Source organism: Gouania willdenowi, chromosome 11 (assembly GCF_900634775.1).
Source record: "Gouania willdenowi chromosome 11, fGouWil2.1, whole genome shotgun sequence".
Classification (NCBI taxonomy): Eukaryota; Metazoa; Chordata; class Actinopteri; order Blenniiformes; family Gobiesocidae; genus Gouania; species Gouania willdenowi.
Genome location: NC_041054.1, coordinates 9,532,405 through 9,557,904, shown reverse-complemented (window position 1 = coordinate 9,557,904; position 25,500 = coordinate 9,532,405). Strand labels below are relative to the sequence as shown.

The 25,500-nt window shown below is 36.4% G+C and overlaps 1 protein-coding gene across 1 annotated transcript in view; it reads right to left on the bottom strand.

Annotated features, from left to right (window-relative positions):
• Window positions 1-25,500, bottom strand: part of csmd3b (CUB and Sushi multiple domains 3b) — a 434,915-nt gene that overhangs the window by 280,256 nt on the left and 129,159 nt on the right. Inside the window, 1 exon segment of the mRNA XM_028460951.1 lies at window positions 3,847-4,044. Coding sequence (XP_028316752.1) covers window positions 3,847-4,044 — 198 coding nt within the window.

The window sequence follows — 25,500 nt, the reverse complement described above, 5'->3', positions numbered from 1 at the left end:
TTTCTAGTGTCTAGTGCAGACGTGCAACTGACGGCCCCCCCAAAGTAAACACACAAAAATACACAAATTGACAGTGAAATACACAAAAAAAAAAAAAAACACAAAAATAAACAAAATCACTCAAAACACTCAAGATAACTGTAAAAATAGCCAGAAATCTATAAAACAACAAAAATAAAAGCCATTAAGAAAAAACTCTAGTAGACAATGTTAAATTTACATTTTTTCATGTAGTTTATACATTTTTTTAAAAACCTAATATTACCATTTATTTTGAAATGTGAGACTGATTACAATCATAAAATCATACTTGTTATGTGTTAAAATTTAAGACTTTGAAACATTGATTTAGGACATTTAAATGACAATTAAGACCTTATTTTTAGATTCATGAATTTAATGCCTTTTAAGACTTTTAAAGGATTTCCGGGAACCCTGTTACATGACAGATAACCCAAACATCGTTACATTGTGTGGAAATATCAGACAGCAGCTATTTACTATAAACGTTACTGAGAAATTAACAGCTCATCACCAGTTTCAACAAATTTAAAATGTCGCCTTTGCTTCGATTTACATTTGTGCAGTTGAACATGTGAACTAGACGTGAAGAAGTGAATAACAGAACGAGCCAGACTTTAAAATGATGTTGCTAAAAGCATAGCGTTGCAACCTGATTAATTGCATGGTTGAATAATTGATGGAAAGCCATTATGGCTGGTATAAATGCATTAAAATGTGCTCGCATGCACACATGTTAAGGACAAGAAGCATTATGGCAAAGCGAGCATACAAGTGGGTGTATGTATGTGAGTGTGCATTATTATTCATACATTTAAAGTGTTTGTGTGAGTGTTGAGTTGCAGGGTGAACGTATTAGTAGCTTAGCAGCTCTTAGCCTCGCTGACAGAGTGACAGAGACATTGCTAATCCAGATCTGACATGTTGCTATTTTCCCACACTTTCTCTCCACCTCTTCTCCTCTGCAAGACCCAAATGACTGTTCACAATACAGAGGCGTAAGAACTCAGTAAAACTGACAGCCTTTTTTTTTTTTTTATAATGTTTTAAAAAGGTTTTAGTAGCAGAAGGTGTCCATCCATCCATCCATCCATCCATCTTCAAACCCACTAATTCCCGTTTATCAGGGTCGCGGGGGTCTGCCGGTGCCAATTCGCGGCTCTCATTGGGCGCTGGGCGGGGGTACACCCTGGACAGGGCGCCAGTCCATCGCAGGGCGACAGAGAGAGACAACCACTTACTCTCTCATTCACTCCTATGGGCAATTTAGAGACTCCAATCAACTTTACAGTCATGTTTTTGGATTGTGGGAGGAAGCCGGAGTACCTGGAGGAAACCACGCAGCACGGGGAGAACATGAAACAAAATTTATTATTACTCCATCCTTAGTTATAAAGAGTGAATTTTTGAAAGAAAGAAAGAAAGAAAGAAAGAAAGAAAGAAAGAAAGACATATTTTTCAGTTTAACACCAAAACACCAAAGCTTTTTTCAGATTTGTGTCTTGCATGATATAAAAAAATGACTATATTGTTAATTTGGATATACAGTAGCTTGTTTTTTTAAACTTATTTAGCGTTGAAACACAAGGTTCAAGGGTTGCTTTACTTTCCAGATTCTTTCCTTATTTGTCTTTTAAACAAACTCCTCTCTGAATCATCTCTCTCCCATAAACCAAACTTCTCCCCCCGGCCAAAATCATCCACAAATATTGCAGATACAACAAGGCGACAAACACCAACGGCAAATGAGTGTTCGTCTGTGTTTAACGTACAGAAAATGCCAAAAAACAAAGTTCTTACTTAAGGTTCAAGTACAACTAATATATAACAGTGGAATAAACTACAATACAAAGAGTGTGCTCACATGGCACAACCTAGACCATGAACTCACGGACACTACTGTATCTTATGAGGGAAAAAGCATAAAAAGCATTTTGCACCACTGACTTTGATCCAAAGTCGTCTTTCTGATAAGAATGTTTTATTTATACAGCCCAGCCTTAACCTTTCAACTTATTTTTCATGGAAAGCTCAAAGACCTTGTGTGACTATTGCTCATGGTGACGGAGTGGACCATCCTTCAATCAAAACGCTGGTGGTTAGAGGTTCCGACTATGCGTGTCCATGTGTCAAACGGTCCTTGGGCAAGACATTGAACCCTGCTTTAATCCCAATGGATGGAACATGTCTTTCTAAGGCAGATCTGTAGCGATCATGTGTTTGGATGGGTGAATATTCCAAGTAGGTCCACACACCATGTAACTCAAATGATCATTGACAAAAGTTAGTACAAGCAGGGCCGTTCTTCCTGACAGGCAACACAGGCGGCCGCCTAGGGCGCCATCAGCTGGAGGAGCGTCAAACTGCAACCCCCATTTTTTTTTTAAATATAGCAATTTGAAAAGTTATAATAAACGTGAAATACACCCTTTACAATCACTGTAGATGTTTTCTATTAATTTAATATTAAAAATCTGTAACTATACCTGCTAATCTTCTGCCCATATTTACATTTCTTTTAATTATTGTTCTATTCTATATAATTATATTGTATTGTTTGCACAATGTGTTCCTTAGTTTTAAAATGTGTGTTGCTGACTAGTAAAACCAAACAGAAAAGTAAAATGTCTTTGTACGGAAACTTTTATATCTTAGTTTAACTTTTGATTTGCATTGCCTTTTGGATTTTGCACCATTTTTGTGAATATTCTAAATTTTAAAATAGGTTGTTTTTTTTCCAATGGTTTGTCGTGTCACAGAATTGCATTGTTTTGTCCTGATATTTAGAATAAATAATGTTTACACTGTGTATAGACTTTTTATTCATTGAAATCGCAATTATATGAAATATTCATTCACCGAATGACCTAATGCCTTGATACAGGTTCATAAATTAATGTAAAATCTACTCAAAATGAGAGCTTTATTCTTGTTTTTAAAAAAAAATGGTAATCTGAGCAAGTGATTTAGCCAATGTAACTGCAAGAAATAATTATCTAAACATGACGGTTAAACCATTAATTCTACATTACGTTTGGCACATTTATTTCCTTTATAAAATTTTTTATCCTAATCTTAGTTACTGCCCATTAAAATAAGTAGAAATAAGAAATAAATGAGCTTTTTACATTTTTGCTGCTTTTTTGCTTGTATAAATCATTAGCAATTGCTCAATTCCTGCCACTTTATTTTTATTATATATATTTTACGTTTTCTACCTTTACTCGAGCTAACATTTTTGCTAAATAATATGAATTCACCCACTGTCTAAGGTTGATGCCATTTAAACGGATCAATGTTTAGGTCGGTGAAGATACCTGTCCAACCTTTTTAGTCAAATAGGCGACAAAAAATGTATCAGTGATATTTTTTTCTGCTCTTACTCAGTAAAATGCTAATAAGCAATAACCAAGCTAAAGCACATTAACAATGCAGCATACGGTATACATCATGTATATTTGCCTCTCCCACTTATGTCTTAAGTTAAAAATTACAGAAACACACACAGGCACATATTTCTGATCATTTCTACCTCTTTTCACTTTCATCAACTGAATCATACATTCACACGCACGTTTGCCTCCATGTCTCTGTCTTCCAAACACAAAAAAATGGGTTGACATGAAGATATAAGACTTTTTTTCCAAAGCATTTCTGGGTTTCAGTTATTTATAGAAGTTGTTGATAGAATCTAAATTGTGTCGAGAAATGAAATACAGTTATATAAGACTTTACGACGAGTTGGATGAGGATTAATCTTCGGAAAAAAACTCTTCATATCTGCCCGTTTACACACACACAAACACACACGTGTTCAGTCCTTACCTCGACAAATTGGAGCAGGAAAGTCCCAGACGGCTGCGTTTCCAGCATTGGTAATGCAGGTGAGAGTGGCGTGTCCATCTAGGACGTAACCAGGCACACAGCTGTATCGCACTTGGTCTCCAACGGCAAATCGTCCCTCACTACTGAGGACAGCCTTGGGTGGAACACCTGGGTTTCCACACAACGAACTATGAAGTTCTGCAAATAAAGTGAGAAAAAAAAAACAGTCTGACAAAGAAAGATTTGGGCTATTTTAACAATATTCGTCAAAAAATACCAACCAACCATTTGTCAAACCTAATACTAACACAACCAAATAATAAACCCAGATGTTGCACAGTAGTCTGCTCTCAGACAAAATACTATTTTTATATCTTTGATATATAATGTGTTACTCCATCTCTTCTAAAACTTCAATTTGTCATTCCACCATTGTTTTTTGTTTTATGTGTGAATTAGGAACATGTACCAATGTTTGTCTGTTTTCCAATGCTGATAATATACAGTTATTGTAGTATGTCAAAGGCTTTAGAGTTGCTGCTATTCAGTGACGTGCAGTCACGGTAGGCAGTGCCTACCCAAGGCTGAATTGATATTTTTTTTATTTGTATTAATTATAATATAATTGCAATGTATTTTTCAATTTCCCATAGCCTACAGTACCTTTAAGTTTGAAAGCACTTTGTGCTTTTCATAGCCCAAATGACTCAATATCTGCTAAATGCTATACGCACCTTCACAGTGCATTGGTGAATGATAAAGCATCGCTACTGCTGCGTTCTCTAGCTAGTGGGCGGGATAACACTACAAGCAGGATGACAGCGCTAGAGACGAAAAAGACATGTTCACAACTTTCTTTTGAGGAAAAACGGCAGTTTTTAAAAGATGGGAGACCAACACCTGAGCTACCAGACCTTCAGCAAAGGAAAGGTCAGAAAATTGTTTGTATTTTCCACAGTGAATGGTACAAAAGGAAGGATTGGCTTTGTGGATGTGCCTCACTGAACCGGCTGTTCTGAGTTGTTGTCATTTTCTCCGTGTTTCTGTGTTTCCAACACAAACAATGGACGCGCTGCCGTGTCATGGGATATATCTTGTTGGGAGAGTATGGAAGCTATACTAAATAATTGTTTGTTTCTTTAATGGTGTTTTACGATGTTTGATTTTGTTAGATCAACACTTGTCAGCCTAAACATATGAAATTGTCATTGGTGTCGACATTGGTGGTCTGGATTTGCAACGCCTACCCAACCCTAGTAGTTACGCCACGTCACTGCTGCAATTACATGTAAAAATGATTATTTCTGTGGTGAGGACAAGAAAGCGACTGAGCAACTCCGGTGAGGGTTTGAAATAACTGGCTTTAGTTACTGTACATGACTTATGCTGCTGCTGCTGCACACATGCTTCATAAAGCAGCGTTAGTCAGACTCACAGTGTTGGGAATAACGGCGTTTATGTATAACGGCGCTACCTTTTTGCTAACGGAGTAATCTACTTAATTACTCTCCCCATCATTACAACTGCATTATCGTTACTGGGAAAGTAAAGTGGTACGTTACAATTTGGTTTAATGGTGCACCACAGTGTCAGGTATCTAGGCAGCTTGCAGCCCATCTCAGCTGTTTTCATTGCATGGGAGAGCAGGTGTGGTGAGGATTGGCTAAAAAGTTGGGTGGGCGGAGTCTCTGCTCACGCAGAGTTGGTCGAGCTAATGAGAGCCGAACAGGAAAAAACGTCTGCGCAAAGCAGACGAGAACGGACAACACCTTCACAGCTGCGCTCTGCTCTGTTTTAAAACATCTGGATTGTTGAAACATCAACAAGGAGCTTTTAAACCGTAAGTCTGTACCGTACTACACACTGTTTACGTATGCTGGTTCCATTTAAGGAAAAAGATCTACGCTTGTCACGCTATTGTCGTCAGATCTGCTCATTGTTTGATTGGTTAGTCTGTGCGTGTTTGTCCCGCCCCCCTCAGCCACCAGAACTCAAATGAAGTGAGTGCTTCCAGACTAATCGCCTGTATGAATAATACAAGGAGATTAAGATGGATTCCAGGCTACATCTCTCCCGTCTTCTGATTTGATTTTCATCATAGTCTATTTTCGTCTCTTCCTTTATTTGTTGACGATAATGTCAATCAATTTAGTCACAGTTTTAGTCTCAATCAATGACTTCTTTTTTAGTTTTTGTTTCGTTTTTCGTCCGCAAAAATGTATTTGTGACAAAAATAACAAAGAAAATATTTAGACAACGAAATAAACACCGTTTGACACGATAGTACAAAATATATAATTACTTTGCATAGTAACTGAGTTACTAACTCAACTTAATTTGTAATGGTAACTAATAACTTTTTTAAAGTAAAATGCCCAACACTGCTCACAATCAGAATAGATGCTTAAGTAGCCGTGCGTTTTGCTTCAATGTGCAGTTTATGGGACGAAAACAATAATAAGAGTGTGTATAGCCAAAGACAATCGGTATGTTGATCAGAGAAAGAAAAAGAAGAAAAGGTTTATTGTTATACTGTTATTTGAAGCACAGAGGGAATTCTTTATATATTCAACTAACATATTTGGGGGGGTAAAAACACTGAAATCACAATTTTCTCAGAAATTGAAGGTTTTCTCTCATGCTGACTTCGTCCTGGTTTTCTCATGGTGCATCAAAAATACACCTAGCATATTTAGCATATCCAAGGCTGATCTCATTTCTATACAAGTTAACACTTTAAACCCAGGAGAAGGGAAGGAATGGAACTATAAAAGTCTCTTAATTACACTCTTCCCTTTGGATTTCTTTATAGCTCTGTGCAGAAGACATATGCCCAACTGAATGCATATAAAGATCCACGTGTATAGCTACAAACACCCACACACCGCTCAGCAAGAAGGAGCAGAAGGGAGGGAGAAGGGGTTATTACAAGCCATAAAGCAGGAAGTCGATGGGTGCACAGAGACCCACCGTGGTCTTATTGTTTGAACTTGATTGATACAGCTGCAAAACTGTGCAGACAGATCTGGGGTCAGGGTTGGGGTGGGCAAGAAGGTAAACAAGGCAGGGATGTGGTCGTGATGAAGCAGAGAGAGACAGGGGATCTCCCTTTGATAGATAAAACTATGAAACTACTATGACAAAAGAACAAGAAAGGTAAGGACAAAGGGGAAAAAAGGAAGAGGGATATACATTTCATTTAAAAAAATTAAAAAAAAATGCAACATGCTTGAACATGTAAAAACACAAAACAATACATATAAAATAAAAGAAATGTCACAAAACAAGTACATTTCCAAAACAAGTCAAAAATACAAAGTTGATCCCAATAAAACATTTACACGTTCAAAAAAGTCTAAAGAAGTCTTATTTAATCCTACCTCTTTTATAATCAGTATAACCAAGCTACTTATATATACATACATATTATATATATACATAAACAATGTACATACAGTAATATAATATACTACCCATATACAAGTTATAATCATAATATCAGCTATATTGATAAATGTAAGACAAAGTAAAAAACAACAACAATACGATACACCAAAGATTACTCGAGTTTATATCTACAAATGTAAACAGTACAATACAAGTAAATACAGTAACTAATGCTAATTTAATAATAATGGTTGGAGGAAAAAAGATAAATAAATAACAAAATAAAATGAATTAAAGAGAGAAGGAAAACATAGATATTGACAAAAATAAATAGTAATAAGATTGAAGAAAAAATAGTCAGGAAACTGCAACCCAGGGGTCCAAGCACACTGAGGGGGCCCAGTGGACTTCCAGAGAAATGTCTCTTTTTTAAAAAGTGCTATTCAGTTCATAGTTGCCTTCAGATATGATGTATAGTGAGCCTGTTCTCACACTGTCACCAAAAAATAGACATTTTCATTATAGTCTTTTTCAAATGGCTATTTGTGTGTTATCTTTTACAAAATGGGCAAAGGAGGAATTTAATGGCAGCATGTAAACTGGCAAAGTGGCTTTTGGCTGAATGATTCATTTATGAAATCATTTTGGTCTCCACACTTTTCAATTACAAACCATCTTTGTTGCTCTTCCGTCTTCATACCTCTGCAGTTGTGTCATCACTCATTGCAGGCATTCATCAACGGTTGCATGCACAAACAAGCAGCCAGTGTTCTGAAACTAAAACTTTGGTTTTCTCTTATATTAAAACCATCAGTCTCGCAAAAAGTGCAACAGGGTCTACTGAACCAAAGTTTGTGCATCATCTAAAAGAAAAAATACTCCAACAGCAATAATACCACTTGGAAAATAGAGACCATTTTGTGATTAGAGAGAAAGGATCCAGGCCTCCCACTATGTCCTGGAGTTTCTATACACTTGTGAGGCTGTTCTTTGATGGCCAATTTATTTCTGGTGCACGAGAAGCCAGAATGAAGGAGGAAAAATCGTTTTCGCTAAAGACCCTGATAGACCCACCTCCGACCACTATCCTGCTTATCTACGCACACACATCGACAGGGTCTTGTACTCTGAAGAGACACACGTGCACAAACATACACACATGGACAACGAGGGTCATTTGTCACTGTTGCAATTCCCTCCAAGCTGCACAGTGATTGGATAACAGGGTGGGCTCGTGTTGCAACCTGTTGGCCTATCGATTTTGGCCAAATGGCGTGCTCCTCACTAAGCGTCACGATGGATGTTGTTCACTATGGGACCACGCACACACACTTGATCTCACCAAACATACAAAAAAGACACAAAGGGACTAATGTCTAATTCCTTCTTTCCCTGGTGTTTCCTTTTTCACAGATTTTGTTCTCCAAAGAATCTTCTCTAAAAGTCTACTGCCACTATTCTCAGCAATGCACTATTCACAGTTGGTGAACATCAAAATCATTCAGAATCTAAAAAAGTTACATTTGTAAATAAGGTTTCCTGATCCAAAATTGATATTGGATATTGGATTATATCGATCTGTATCTATGGTCTACGATAAAAGTACTTGTAAATTGTAGAATATGGTAAACTATTAGTTATTTTGCACTTATCTATATATGTATATAAATAGAAATTATAGAATAGAATAGAATATATGTATATATATTTATAAGTTTTGCTTCTAATAGAATTTTTGAGGTTATTTTAAGGGTGTTCTAGTTTATTCGATTGTAGAATATTCCTCTATTCAATTTCAAAATGTCTGTAATCCATTGGTTCATAATAAATGAGTCAGTTTTTCTTATGTCTACCATTGCTAACTATTGATCTCTGATTAATATCACTTGATTAAGCCTTTTCTAACAATCTGCGCTACAAAACATATAATAAACCTATGTATGATTCGTGCTAACATATCGGATCGATATTGATATCGGTATTTCCCAATACGGTATCATATCACAAGTGAAAAAATGTGACAGGACATACTTTTAATCAACATAGTTTCAAAACATTTACTAACAAATATCTGGATTTACCTAAAATGATAAATCCAGATAAATAGTCTTTTTTTTTTATCATTTTGATGCTTTCCCTTCAGGTTTTACTTTGTACATTACTTCTGCACACCAGATTAGACACTGAATAATCACATTTGGCCCCCGGTTTTACGTAAACTACACACTTTAATGAGATGTCGGTTTATTTTTTATTCTACTTTACGTCATTTCCCTTTTTTGCCTTCTTTATAGTGAACATAACACAGTTGCCTTGCGCTAGTTTATTCAGTAGCCACCAGCTACAACGCACTCTTTTCCATGGTTTATTACTGCCTGCCTGCTCTTATTTACTCTCTCATACCCACACTTCCTCCTCATCTTACTTCTCTCTCTATCCATCTTTGCCATTGTTCTCCTATTGCAGTCTATCCCTAGTTTACCATAACCATGATTTCAGTCTCAGTTGCTTCATTACAAGCTGCTGCTTTTATGGGCCATCTGTAGAACAATTGGCATTTGTCACACACAGGCACGAATACAGGGGCAACTAAAGGCTCATATGCTAAGGAGGACTATGCAGCTTTCTATTATGTGCACACACATGCACACGCACACACACACAAACACAAACACACACAAGAACATTTACCTGGCTTTTATTCCTCCCTAGATAAGCAATTACAGCTGATTCCAAATACATGGGTGCAGGGGAAAGATAGTGCAGAGGGATAAGGGAGAAAACAACTGAGTAGTGGGTAAAAAGAAAGAGCGAAGCAAGAAAGAAACTGAGCGGGCTGCCGTGTTTTAGAGTTTTTAGTGAGACAGATGACACTGCAAACCGGAGGACTAAAGAGGGAGGGGTGAAGGACAGCGAAGGGAGAGACACAGACAGGGTGTAGGAGGTAAAGCGGAGAGCCAGGCACGGACAGTGAGGGATGATCCAATGAGATCTGAGGGTTTGCACCTCAGTCAGCAACAATTTATGACAAAGAAACACTAATGAGTTGTATCTCTAATCAACATACATGGAGAAGCCTTTGTGTGAATAGCTTGAATTGGGCCTGAAGTGATTATCTACTGTATATAAAATCAGTAAAACATCTATTTTCATAGTCATAACACAAAACATTGGAGCGAGATTCAAGACATGAATCTGGATTTTACCATCACCAGCTTTGTGTCTGTTTTGGAGTTTAGTTGCTTGAGAATTAACTTTTTTAATGGTCTTGTTTTGTTTCACTTTTTCTCAAATGCAATGGCAAAAACTAAATGCAGATTTAGTTTAACCTGGGTGATGGCATAATAAGGTAAAAATAAAGCATTTAATTAAACGTTTCTACCATAATATTTGGTAATTATTGTGTAAAAATAAATATTATTAATTCTGGAAAGCAAGTTAAACATAACTTGAAGGTATGACAGTTAATTTCTTCTCATCTCGTAATATGCAAACAGAGTGGAGGCGGACACAGGTTGCTTGTTTTTTTCATTTTATTTTATTTTAGCACATTGTTTCTAACTGTTGTGATTAAAAGTGTTAAAAGTGGTGTTGAATAGAGTTTTCTGCCTCACATTAACATCAAGGATACAGTTTGGTCAGAGGTGACTGACAACTTCCTGTTTGGTTTGATGGATTGGAACCAACGGTTGAAAAAATAAAACAAACATGTGGAGTTCAAAGTCATTTAAAACAGGAAGTGATCTGAGGAGAGAAAGATTTGAACTCATAGACTGTGTTTGAAATTGCATGCTTACGTACTACACACTCAATGAGTATATACTGCCTACTATATACTATTGGTATGATTAGGAGGATTAGGATGATGACCGTTCCCACTGATGTATACTTCCAAGTTTCCCAAGATGCATTTCAAACCTACTGATATCTAAATATCTGAGGTTAAATATCTCCGTTGATTCACCATCTTTGAAAGTTTTGAAAGCATTGTAAGCAAGAAAGTGACCAAGTAGAATATCAACATGTGGTCATTTGATCCATAAAACTCACGTAAACACATTTCATGCTGATATTTCAGAGATTTTCAGAGACCCTACATTGTGTAACTGACTAAACTTCTGGTTAACTTCAAAACAATAGCCCTATTCACAAAAGTGTCAAAAAACTGATGGAAGATAAAAAAAGATGCTTTTGTTTTGAAACTGGGATGTTTGACTTTTAGCTTGAAGCTGGTTCAGAAGGATCTTAAGTTCCGCTTGCATCATGGGGCAAATGAGTATGACTAGTATGTCCACCGTGCATACTTAAAAAATGTTATGATATAGTATACATCCGGGTATTTCTCGCGTACTCAATCATTCCATACTATCTAATGTGAACGTTCCTCATACTCATTTTGACGTCAGACTTGGTATGAATAGTACGTTAGTATGCAAACACAGACTTAGAGATGGAAAGTCATAGACACAGACAGACCATCTTCATATTAGAAAATCCTACAAACATCCTGTACTAAGTACACGATTCAAGTTTTTAGACTGTGAAACTCTAAAGCATGTTTAAATGAACGCACTGGTCTTTTAATATTTAGGAAGTGTCTATTGATGCTTTCAACGTGTTAGGGTGGCTCAGTGGTCTAAGGCGCCTGACTCAAGGATTCTTCCATCCACTGCCATGGGTTCGAATCCCACTTTTGTCATATATATTTTTTTAATTTGAACATATTTAACAGGGCAAATTCCACCTTTAAAAATACATATCCAAAAAAATAAACATTTTAGGGTATTTCCTGGGTTAGGGTTGGGGATAGGGCTAAAATAAAAGGGTTAGCGGGGTCGCTAAACATAAATATGAGCTACAGTATAATAAAACTGATGGTCACGTAATGCACCTAAATTGGCCAATGAGGGGCGCTGCGTATGCATTTATTCGTTTCCGTATCAATCGCCACGGCCTATTATTTATTACAAAGTACAACCTGCACTTCATAAGGGAATTCAAACAAGATCACCAGTACTGAAGCAGCAAATCTCCCTATCGTTCAAGCAAAAGCCCCGACCTAATCATTCAATCAACTACTGCTAATTTACACATTATCCAGCCAGAACGCTCTGTGGTGAAGACATTAATGAAATGTTAAAATCCACCGTGGTCCTTTCAGAGCACATATTACAAGTTCTCCACAAGGCCTTGTGGATTTTCTCTGAGCAGTCGTGTGTGCATCTTTCCACTATCCCACACCATGTTGTTCTGTAGTTATCAGTGTTAGCAGCATACCAGTGTGGAACATAGCATGATATTGAGCTGATATTACCCAGTGACCTGTAAACCAAACATAATGTAACCAGTTCTATTCTACAGTGTTTGGTTATTTATTGAAGTCCAGATTTCTGCAAGTGGCAACTATTTATTACGAGAACAGTTTACCCTACACTCAAAACTGACCCTGATCTAAATACATAATAGATAAATCATAACATATCCAAACAGTTGCAATATTGAAAGTGAATGTGTTTTCCCAATACCTTTTATTCTGTTAACTGAACTGTCAGCACTTTCAATTTCCTAATGATGTCAACTCAGCGTCTGTGACTAAATAAGGTGCTTAGAAATGATTATTTATTGGTTTTATTATCAGTAAATGTTTCCAATGGAAAAGCTGCAATTTTTTTCACAGCAAAAGCATTGACAGCAAAAACAATATATAATCAAAGACCTGCTTTGTGTGATATTATCAGGGTTGGGGTCAGTTATAATTGTAATTGCATAATTGATAATTAATTACAATTACGGCGTAATTATAATTGCAATTTTAAAAAATCTGTTGTAGTAACCATAACTTAAATTGTAAGTGAGTTTAGATAATTAACTTTGTAACTGTAATTGCCATTAAAATTCTATAAAAAATGTCAATTATAATTTAACTCAAAACTGGGGTGTCATGTTCCAGTCCTACACACATGGAGTTAACAATTACTAAAAAATGTTTCATATCAAGCTGTCCCACATTTTACCATTTAAAAAAAATAGAAATTGAGGGGTGTACTGACACAAAAAAGGCTCAGACTCCCACAGCATAAATATTAAAACCTATGTTTTCATTCATTACAAAGCCTAACACGGTAACAAGTAGATAGGAAAGAAAATAGATGGTAGATATTTGTTCTTAGTGTATTTTACAGCTGATTTAGGACCCATTATCATAACTCATGAGATATGCTAACAGAAAGCTAACACAAAATAAAGGTTGACTTTTATTAGGTTATTTATTTCAGGCTCAGCAATTGTGATTAATTGTAATTGAACTTTCATTATTGAGAAAGTAATTGTAATCTACTTTCTGTGGATAAAAGAATAATTGTAATGGGGAAAAAAATGCTGGTCACTGTAATCATAATTGAATTGTAATTCAGCATGGGTAATTGAAAACATAATTGTAACTGAAAATTGTAATTGACTCCAACGCTGGATATTATCATATGCAATCCACAGGTAGGCAACACTGAGGTGTATCACATTTCAAACCATTCACTATGTGTCCTATTCTTACTCAGCAGTATGTCAAGGAAAAGATGAATGTCTGTCTTAAAAGTGGCTTATGAAGTGACGATTGCTTGAGAGGAACAGTCGGGCACGCTCTGTGAATCCTACTTTTTTTGTTGGCTATCAAACTGAACATAATGTACAAGGCAAGGCTTGATATAATGCAAGTGGAACACAAAAAACCAAAAGCTCTGGGCTTCTCTAACCATAAGCAGTCTAATAAGAAAAACAGCAGGCACTGCAAAATCCATTCCAGGCAAAATTCTCTATGAATCTTTGTCCAACTCCCCGTGGTGAAGCCAGGAGTAGGAACAGGAACCACACCAGTCTTTAAAAATGAAGTGTTAATATCATCACAATATACTGTACCTTATACCTGATACTGGAAGTGGTTCTCTTTTCTACTAATGGCACATACTAATATAATAATGATGTTTTCAGTTTTCAAAGCTGTCGTGATGAGCCATAAACCATTTTATTATAATTAGTTCTATGCTGGTGGAGGTTCATCACATCCTGCGGCCTTTTAACAAGATTCCGTCTGCTACAGCAGGGTGAAACACATAATCTGACGCTGAACAAGGACAAAACACTCGGCTGAACTCAAAACAGGAGAGAGTGCTCAGAATCCTTGCAAGGGTTCTTGTTTTTATACTATTCACAGTAAATGCAGTCACTCCATGGTGAACGTAAAACAAAGGGGGTCAATGTGTCAACAACCACTCATGCTAACTTAAAATGCACAAAAAAGACGAAGGAAATTTACTTAAAGCTAATATCCAAGTCTCTGAGAAATCTATGTTTATGTATGATTCTTTTGAAATGCGAAAAAATACCAAACTAGTCTTTTACTATGGTCTACTGCCGGTGGTCATTCATATATATTAATGTATAGAAGTCCAACCTTCGCCCATAGCCTCCTAAACAAATTCAAGAAAGCGCCAATTTCATCCAGCCAATAGGCTTCGACTTCCTGGAGAGGGCCACTGTCAATCAAAGTGAATGTGCATGCATCGTCACAACTGCAAACAGGTATCACTGAGCAGCATAGCGTCATGGAGGAGCGCTACCCATTCCATGATTGCCAACGTATAAAGCTTCTACTAAAAAACGAAAGAAAAGCCCGGATACAAAGCTTGTGGTTAAACGTCTTTGTGACCGCAACAGAATTTATCTCGGAGCTGCTTTTCAAAGGGGGAGGGACTTGCTGCTTTTAAAAGGATTCCAAACGGACCAGGATTTGGTGACATTTCTCATGGACAGGTAATAAACATGTTTTAATCCAAAGTTATGGCACTAACAATAAATGTGTAGTTTTTGTAGCTGTGCGACTTTGTTATGTTTTGCAATGTGCGTGCACACACGAAGAGGCGTAGCTTCTGGTAGATTGACAGAGGTCGGGGAGGAAGTAGAGCTGTTGGGGGCGGGACATCGAGACGTTCACTCAGAAACTACGGATAGAAGCTTTAAAGAGTGACTTAACACCAAAATAACTTTTTTTTTCTGCTGAAAATAAATGTATTTGGTATGAAGTAGTGTTATTGATCTATTCTTGTCACACTCTTGACAATTTTAGTCAAATCAATTTGGCATATTTTGTAGGAGTGACTGCCCTCTATGGATTAAAACCCAGCAATTACAATCAAATGTTGCCATTGACTGAGAATGGTGATTTGTGACATTTTGGTGGCTTTTGATGTCACGAGCGAGCACTGCTAGCCCCGCCCCTCCTATAAAAAAAGAGCACCGGAGTAGCTAGATAGCATAGGATAGAACCTTCTTTAGAGGTTCTGTAGTATAGACTGGGCGTGTCTCAACTGCTCCGGGAGCCCCGCCCATAATCAAGAATTTTTCTTTTAGTTTCTACAGAAATTAATTCAAAACAACCAAGCCAATACTGTTCACTAATCTGTTTTTTACATCACTCCCAATAGCAAAGTGTACCAAGTGTTATTACTGATTTGGTATCAATTAAACATTTTTCTTAAATGTGTATTCTTGGTGTCCCAATCCAACATTTTTCACCACATATACAATCACACTATTGGAGACTTGAGTATGGTCCAATACCAATATCAGTCTGACACGCATTGATACGCAAACATCAATCATACTGTACATACTTTTATTGGTTATTTTATAGTGTGGAATATTAGAAAAGGCTTGATTAAGTGATATTAAAGAAAGAACAACAGTCAGTAACAGGAGGTATAAGTAAATTCATTAATCAATTAATTATTTACCAATGGGTTATGGTACATTCATTTTAACCTTAAACATGAGAATATTCTACAAATGAATTAAATACATTTAAAAAAAAATAAATTAGACGACCCCAAAACATCAATAAATCCAAGAATAACAAAACGTGATATTTCAAAGTGAAAAATAATCACTAATTTAACTTACACATAAGCATATTCTACAGTTGAATGGAACAAATACAAAAATATTGGAAGATCCTGAAAAAATCCTCAAAACAAAATATAAAGAAATGATTAAGTGCAAAATAACAAGTTCATTTCAGTATTTATTTAGTTCTGAAATCAAATCAGATTTAATCGGGTCAACCCTAGTTTGTACACGTTATTGACTATAATATTTCTTTATTTCCACATAATTGATATTTGTTATTGTGCATCCATGCACAGATGTTGCATATTCTTCTTGTTTTTAACACTGCTCATTTGGGAATCTAAGAAAGTGGAAGTAATTGGTATCAATATCAGAAAAAGCAGACACATTCCCTAAGTGCATGGAAGGGATTTTATGTGTCTTTTGAGATTAAACCAAAGGAGCAAACAATACTTTTGCACGACTCCAGGCATACCATGCTAAAACTGTGTAAGTTGAAATTAACTTTGATTAATTATGAAAACATTAAAGGAACTAACGTGGCGGCAGAAGCTATTAGTGTTGCAGCGAGAGACCAGCAGTTTATCAGGAAAAGATGTTAAAGCACGGACACAGAAAATAAATAAGTCTCCAGATAATATAAATTCTGTTTTGAGCGATCATCTGGAAGCTGTAAACAGTTAAGGCACACAACTTTGTCGCTAATGATGGTCGCGGCTTCTCACAGATTTGAAATATTATGAATTCAGAGTAGCAAACTGGTTATATCGTTCAAGGCGTAACACACACAAACACACACACACACGTACACAACTAGTATGATGCAATTTAATTTTGTTCGGTGTAACTAGCATCAGTTTGGTAGGAGAAAGTTAGACTTTAAAAGAGCGCAATACGCTATATACATAATATTTAGCTCATACAAACCTATTGTTCCATAAATCAAAGTTACTCAAATTTGCAAATTTAGTCGTTTTTCCAAACTCTTAAATTTGTATTTGAGGCCAAGAACAAATTATTACCTGAAAAATTCAAAAGTTTAGGTCAGTGTGTGGAATAAGATTCTGGAACAGTTTGCCAATGGAAATTAAAGAGTGTACACATATCAAGACATTTAAAAGAAAATATCTTTACGTTGTATGAATATTTTGAAAGTGTGTAATGTGTTTTGTGTGTATTTAATCAAAAATCATTTAAAGATAGGACAAAATGAATTTATTCACAGCAGCAATGGCTGGAAAACAGGATGATGAAAATGTGTTTTTTGTACCTGTAATGTAGGAAAAGGGGCGGGACTAATACATGTATACTTTCACCCACTCCATTTCCAAGACAAAAACGTGTGCAGTAATATATGTAATTGTTTTGTCTTTTTCTGGAGGAAAGCCATCTGCATCAAATATCTTGTTTGTTGTAATTTTGTTTTTGTTATTAGTGCTTTATTTATTTATTTATTTATTTATTTTAAAAATAAAACAGTATATCACATCATAACTTTAGCTAAATATGGCACTTTTTGTCTTTTTTTGTACATAAATGAAGGAGTGGATATTGACATATAACTCCTGGCAAAGAAATAATGGGATGTCAATTACAAGGTCTTTGCTCCCACTTTATTAGCGTATTGCTCGCTCATGTGGCTGTGTGTGTGTGTGTGTGTGTGTGTGTGTGTGTGTGTGTGTGTGTTTTCACATGTGTTGTACGTGCATTTGTGGCTCTTTGATGTGGTGATCAATGTTTCTCTGAGGCCTGGTTCAATAAACCATTAGATTCCCTCCCCTAAAGACATTCTGCCAACAGAACTTCATTAGTCCTGCGAATATACATGCAAAAAAAAGGGGGAAAAACATCAACAACAAAACAGCCAAAGTACCACACATACACATCCCTGTCTTACTAACTCTCCTCTGTTTACATGCTGTCACTAGGAACACCAAATTGGACCAGGGGCTAGTTTGTCTTCTTTGGCCTTTTAAGCCAAAGACGACTTCTGAGCACTCTACAGTATCTGCTATCGTTTGATCTAGCCTGAAAGGGCTGACTGTCTATTTGATGACCTGAACAAATAGGCTCTATATCAGACTTGATCGGGCATGATGGTAAATAGCATGGCAATGACAAACACATTTTCTTTCAGTGCACTGACAATTATTGTTTGTCTGTCACAACAGGAGAATGCTAGTGATAATATAGCATTAACTGTATTAATATATAATAGCTAGTGTTAGTACCTTAACCCTCCTATTATCCTTGGGGTCAATTTGACTCCATTCAGTGTTTATCATTCAGACAATAGACTTTTTTTTTGCTTCATTTTTCATGACTTTTCTTAATTTAACAGGAACAATTCATTAAGCATAAAATTATCCTGATTTTTTTTTTTTTTTTTGGTTTTTTTCAATTTGCTGAACACATTTCATGCATCAGTGTTTCCTCTGGGGTCAATTTGACCCAATTCAGTGTTTATCATTAAAAAAATAATAGTTGACTTTGTTTTAGTTTTTTTTATTCATATTTCATGACTTTCCCTAATTTGATGGGTACAATTGATTAAACATACAATTATCATGATGAGTTTTTTTTCAATGTGCTGAACACATATTGCACACACCAGTGTTTCTCTGGGGTCAATTTGACCCCAAGCTGTTTTAGCTGTGTAAAACCTGTCTGTTTGTGTGTCACCTTACATCCCCACACCTGCAGGTGGAGAGTTTATACTTTTGAGTTAATTTGAGAAGATTTGGATGAAAGATTTTCAAAATAAACTAACTCTAAAACTGAAAGTTTGACCTGATGGTGGCGCTGCAGGAAAGGTCATATCATCACCACAACCAATAGATTTCATACTCTTGTGGTCATTAATGCTCTCAGTACATTTGAACATATTTGGATGAAAACTATTTTAATTAAATGTATTCTAATTTAATAGTGTGGAATGTTGGTGGCGCTAGAGAACAGGTCATGGTTTTAGCATCACGGGGTTAATTATGTGTTCAACAAATAAACACAGTGCCTGACACAAAAACGTGGTCAACAATTTTCTGAAAATGCATTTCTGGTGGCAAATATCCCTGGGGTCAGATTGAGCCCAAGGGTAAATGTGTCCGTAACATTGAGATAATAATAGGAGGGTAAACAAACGATTTCAGTTTTGACATATTCTACAGTAACTCTATGTATTATCCATCTTGACATACAGTACACCTTACTCTCCATCTAACTTTGTTACCTTCCCTTAATTACATTTCCTTGTTTCTCAACCATTTGTCAATCAGTCCATTCTCAGGTTTATCATGCGATCAGAGTATTTGCGTGTCCGCGGTTGTGCGTGTTCTTCGGGCTTCTGCATTAATTAAAGGTGTGAATGCTAATTGGTCGGATCAATACCACGTCGTTAGACCTCAGGGGCTGACAGCCAATGGAAAATCGTTATGTGTCTGACATCACTGTCACGTTGCTAAATCTGCACAGCACTGTGACACATGCACACACCGCACTTCAACCCGTACTTTTACACACTAGCTAAAAAGGTGTGAATAAAGAAAGAAAAGAAACATGCTACCAACTGATAATCGTAGCCAGGGAGCAAAATAGAAGCACAATATATAATTAAAGGTTACATTGCCTGTATAGAAGCAATATACATATATAAAAAGAAATAAACAAGGACGTAGATTTTTTTTTTTTAAAGAGACACCATCAGTGCGACTGAAGCGATTTGAGTGCAATGTCTCAAAAGACCTTTTTGCACAGATCAATAGAAGTGTAGATACCATTTCCTCTGTGCTGTTAGGAGAAGAGGAATAAAATGTTGTTGTACTTTGTACAATGACAATAAAAAGACTCTGATGCTTCTGAAAGAGAAGGGAAAGAAAAGAAGCAAAGCTATACCTGTAGGGGCTGGAAAATACTTGCCTGTTGTAGATATCCAGTCAGCGACTGTATACCTGCTGTAACTTGCAATTGCATAGAATCAAACCCTGCTGACAATCAAACTGGGAAGTCACAAAATGTAAGGTTGAAATGAAACCATGCTCGATTCTAGGAAAAGGTAACACTTGAAGTTTTGTACATAAAGGCTGATATTATGTCATTGTTATGACATGACACCTGTCATTAGCATGAATAAGGTGTCATGTTTGTTACCCTAACCCCACTAGATTCCTCCATCAAACCCAAGAAAAGACAACATAGCTCCAAAGGTGTCATTATTTAGCAAACAACACTTAATGACAGCCTTCGTGACGCCTCATTCATGCTAACGACTGCGTAATGTCAGCATTATGTATAAAACTTCACGTTAAGTGTTATTGAAAACTCAAATCGTTGTCTGGTTTCAAGTAGGGTGGAACCATTAATTGCGTTTGCAATATTATCACAATATCATAAAATGCAATTTTCGGTAACACTTTAGTTTAGGGAACACCTATTAACTATTAATTAGCTGCTTATTAGCATTAATAACATATTGTCTCTTAATTAGACGTCATTAAGTACTTATTAATGCCTTATTATACACAACAGGGTAAGGATTAGGGTTTGGTTTAGCGATTAGGGTTAGGGTTAGGATAAGGGTTAACTTTAACCCTAACCCAAGCATGTTGAGCTCGTAATTCATATCCAACAACTTCCTTACTTACTACTAATAAGTAATAATTATAAGGTTATTAAGGAAAAACTCTTAGTTAATGGATTACTGGTTGTATAATAAGGCCATGCAGATTATGGTATTAATAAGTACTTAATAATGACTAATTAAGAGTCAACATGTTACTAATTTGCATGCTAATAAGCAACTAATTAATGGTTAATAGGTGTTCCCTAAACTAAAGTGTTACCCCATTTTCTAATCACAAAGGCTGCAGTTTATTTTTTGTTTCTTGTCCTGTCTTGTACTGTCCTGTTAAGTTCAGACAGTGTTTAAGAAGTGCAGTCCACATGAAACGTGAAGTTAGATATGTTGAAAAGGTAAAGCAACAGGTTTGTTTGCTTTATTGTTGTAATCTGTGTTTTAAAATGGATATTTTATATTTATTTAATATATAAAATAAATTGTTTAAATTGGTTTTTATGAAACAGATTGATTTATTGCTTGTGTTCATTGAAAAATAAATGACAAGAGGCCCTTGAAAAAAATTGAATCGCAATAGCAATGTTGAGGACAAAAATTGCAATCAGATTGTTTTCCAAAATTGTTCAGCCCTAGTTTCAAGTGTCCTCATGTTTTATTCTAATAAGAAAAGTCTGAGTAAATAAAAGATGAATCATGTACTTTTAATCCCCCATGAATTCTTATTATAACAAACAACTAAAAGAAAAACAATAAAAGAAAACAATAAATGAAATACATCATGCAAATTTTAAACTTTACCAAAACACAGCACTTAAAAATATAATGTAAAATAAATAGGACAGTAATTTAACTTTAAATACAATTGAAAATATAATCTTGATTGATTCTAAAGGGGGGGTTTCATGCTTTCATGGGGATTCATGGCGTCACTACAAGGCCTAGGGGAGTTTTCTTTCTTAATGTAAAATGTATGTACGTGTAAGTCTTTCAAAGGCATTCGTTTGTTGTGTATGCGTCTGTGATTGAATTAACAAAAGAGAAGGAAAGATAATCATCACAGTGTTGATAACATCCGTGTTGCTTGGTTGCTCAGTTGAGGTGAACTTGGTTGCTTTGGGCATATGTGTATCAACCCAGCATGTGTGTGAAAGCTAATAACTGTGGTTACTGTAGCATGACTTATTAAATTTAACATCAAGGGACCCCTGGAAAGCTGACTGACAGACACCGGGACACGCAAGCGCAAACATGCACACACATACACACACGCGTGGGGGCCAAATCAAACTTCCTCAACTTGAAAACCAGAGAAATTAGCAACAGTTGAGGAATAATTCAATGTACTTCAAACATAATCCATCAGTTGCTGGTGGTTTTCCTGAGGTCGTTTAATGTCACTAGTCTGCTAACAAAGAAGGAAATGTGAAAGCGCAAACCGCAACCTCAAATTCATAAAGTAATCATCAGAAAAACACATTCTATAACAAGTTACTGCCAATAAGTAGTATATTTGCACAAAAAAAAGACAGATGTGTCAAGAAAATCGCAATCTGATGACTGTTGACAAAAAATAAAACTGAAAACATATTACTGTTCATGATCTTGCACAACATGTAAACATACTGAATGTTAAAAACTGCAATTCAAGATCCGCTTATTGTCTGATTTCCATTTATTTATTTTATTACAGTTTACCAATAACCAAATCCCAACAAGTTTTTTATGCTGTGCACATATCCTCAGACTGCATGATTACACTATGGGAGATAAGCTGGTGTATCAGAAAACAGTTATGGCTTCACTGCAAAATCAATTTGTAAAGATATATGGTATCACAGTAGGGACCTTGACTGGCTTCTAAAGCCAATTTTACTCCCACGTCTTACTCAAAACAGGCATTTCAATGTGATTCACGTGCATTTGTTGTTTGCATACATCAGGATCAGCTTTCCCAATGTCTTGCAAGTTTCTCTGATCTTTTATATGTTTGATTAAAGATGTTGCTTTATCGGTCTGTTCATGTACACGCTTTTCTGTTAATGTTGAATACTGCAAATGAATGCAAACTGACCTTGTTATGCTAATAAATTGTGATTATTATACTGTATGTTTAATCAATGTAAATACTTACTTTACCAATATCCAACAGGCCAAACATCAAAAACTGCACATTGAAAAGATAAAAAGGAAATATGAGTTGGTCAAATTATTCACGTTGGCAAGTCCTTCTTGCATCGAGTTATCTATTAAGTACTGAGCAATTGAGTTTTTTGAGGAATACATACAAATCCCCAATGTGCTACATGGGGTGTTCAGGGAAAAAAAAAAACATTTTTAAGGGTAAAGGTATTTCATTGAAGTGAGAAAGAATAATAGTAAAGTCCTTAATTGCTTTACTCATCATTGGATTGCAAAATTCATCGAGTTTCTCAAATTTTTTTAAATGGGGTGTCCATTTTTCGGGATTTGCTGTATGTTATTGTGGTTATCCATCCATCCATCCATTTTCAGACCCACTTGTCCCGGGGGTCTGCCGGTGCCAAGCTCCGGCTCTTATTGGGCGCTGGGCGGGGGTACACCCTGGACAGGGCGCCAGTCCATTGCAGGGCAACACAGACAGACAACCACTCACTCTCATTCACTCTTATGGGCAATTTAGAGACGCCCATCAACTTTACAGTCATTTTTTTTGGATTGTGGGAGGGAGCCGGAGTACCCGGAGGAAACCCACACAGCACGGGGAGATATTGTGGTTATTAATGATGATATAAATTTCTTCCAAGCATATAAAGTGTGAATGATCATGGTACCATGATCAAGATCACTGATCTAATTAACTGCCGATATCTGGCCAATACCTGTATCTAGCCAATACAATATTTGGGGCTTGGTGGAGTTTGCGCTCTCCGAGTGCACTTGTTATTTACTTTTTGGTCCGTGTCGGCCTATATTTGCCACCTACACAGATTTAGTGGCAATGTTGACAGCTCTTAGTTATGCCGATCCCTGTAAAAGCACTGGCGACTACCTACAGTTTGAGTTAAAATAATAGATAATTACTTGAGCCATGGACAGGGCTGGTATCAGTGAGAACCAGCAGGGCTACGAGTGCATATTTTAGTGTCTGACAAGCACAGTAGGTGCATCCTTAGCTTGTAATCACCAATTAATTTGTATAATCTTAACAGTGTGTCTTCCTAAGAAACACAATATCTAAAAATGCATTTAAATGTAAAACATATACTAGCCATTTAGATAAAGCGACTATTGCGGCAAAAGTCATTTGATAATTTCATCATTACTTTGATGATTAAATATTCAACTCAATTGAAGGGTTTTAAATATTTAAAACTGCTGATGGAAGGAACCTAAAGACGTTAGAGATTGAATTTACAGGTGATACAGTATATTCTAAATGCTGCCCGGAGCAGCTGTCTGAGTCACGATAACACAATCTGCCACATCAGCATGAGCCTGTACATTTTTTGGGGGGGGTATGCTAATCAGGTGACATCCCTCCTTGTTTGGCATGAGGGGTTGATTGGATGGACCGCAGTGGAGACCCTGGAAGAAAAACCATTTGACTGGTTGGCTGATATAATGCTACATGATGAATTGACATTGACCAAAGGGCCTGTATTATTATCATTGGACTTTCACATCTACACAAAGTCACACACTCAACAGCAGCACACAGCTTTACACACACATCTACACTGTTAATACCTATATACTTAGATTGCCCATATTTTAGTACGGTGGCCAGTGGTTGTCTGACAAACCTGAATATCAAATCAATATATCATCTGATGTAATTTCAATCCTGTTCCAGCACTGAGAGGTTTGGCAGCTACTCCCCATAATTCCATCATCGGGGTGTTTAATATCACTTAGATATGAGGTCAATAGATCATTTGCCAGCCTTCTTTTGTGTAACACTTCTATATTGCCACTCAAGGTACAAAAAGTCCAACCATTTTAAGGGTTTCATTCAGAAACCCTTCAACCTTTTGGATATTCTTTAAAAGTGAAGTCCTCTCCTTGGCATCAAATTGTCTGGCAGTGTCCTAGGAAAAGTAGATCATTGTATTAGTTAGTTTTATCCATTTATCTCAAGGGCCTCTCAGTTGTTGGATTTTTGGGTTGTCAAGCACCTTTTGAATTCTCCCGTGCCATATAATGAGCCATTTGGCAGCCATTGTGCTATTCTTACTTTATCTAGATGTCAAACTGATACATGGTGTGGGCCAGTGGTGAAGGTTTGACACCGTTATTTGGCAGCAATTTCTTACTGTCAAGGGAGCCATTGTATTACGAGGGTACAATAAATGACCAATGCTCCAAATAATGAGCCATTATCACTTGTTTTTGACACAAGCAAGCAAGAAAACCGTGAGTATTATCCATGATGTTATCTTAGGCGTTGGAGACTTGAGCATGTCGGAGCATGGATTTGGGCTGTTTTGTGGTTTTCTTCCACATCCCGGAGACTTTACTATAATTAATGTTGTGTCTGTAAGGATTCACAGTTCAAAGAATCCTAATTATCGTCCAGGGGGAAATTTGTTTCATATTCAAGATTTTAAGTGCTCTCAGTCCTTAACTTTGTTCTGAAAATATCAAAATCAAAAGGATCATAACAAGCCATTTAAGTGCACAATGATATTAAGTTATTGCTTTCGGAACATACAATATCAAAAGCAGGAATTGGCTGCATCTCTGTCTTTGAAAAGATGGCTAGTTGTAAACAGAAAGCACAGCAACTATGAGCCATGCATGTGCAGAAAAATCATCCT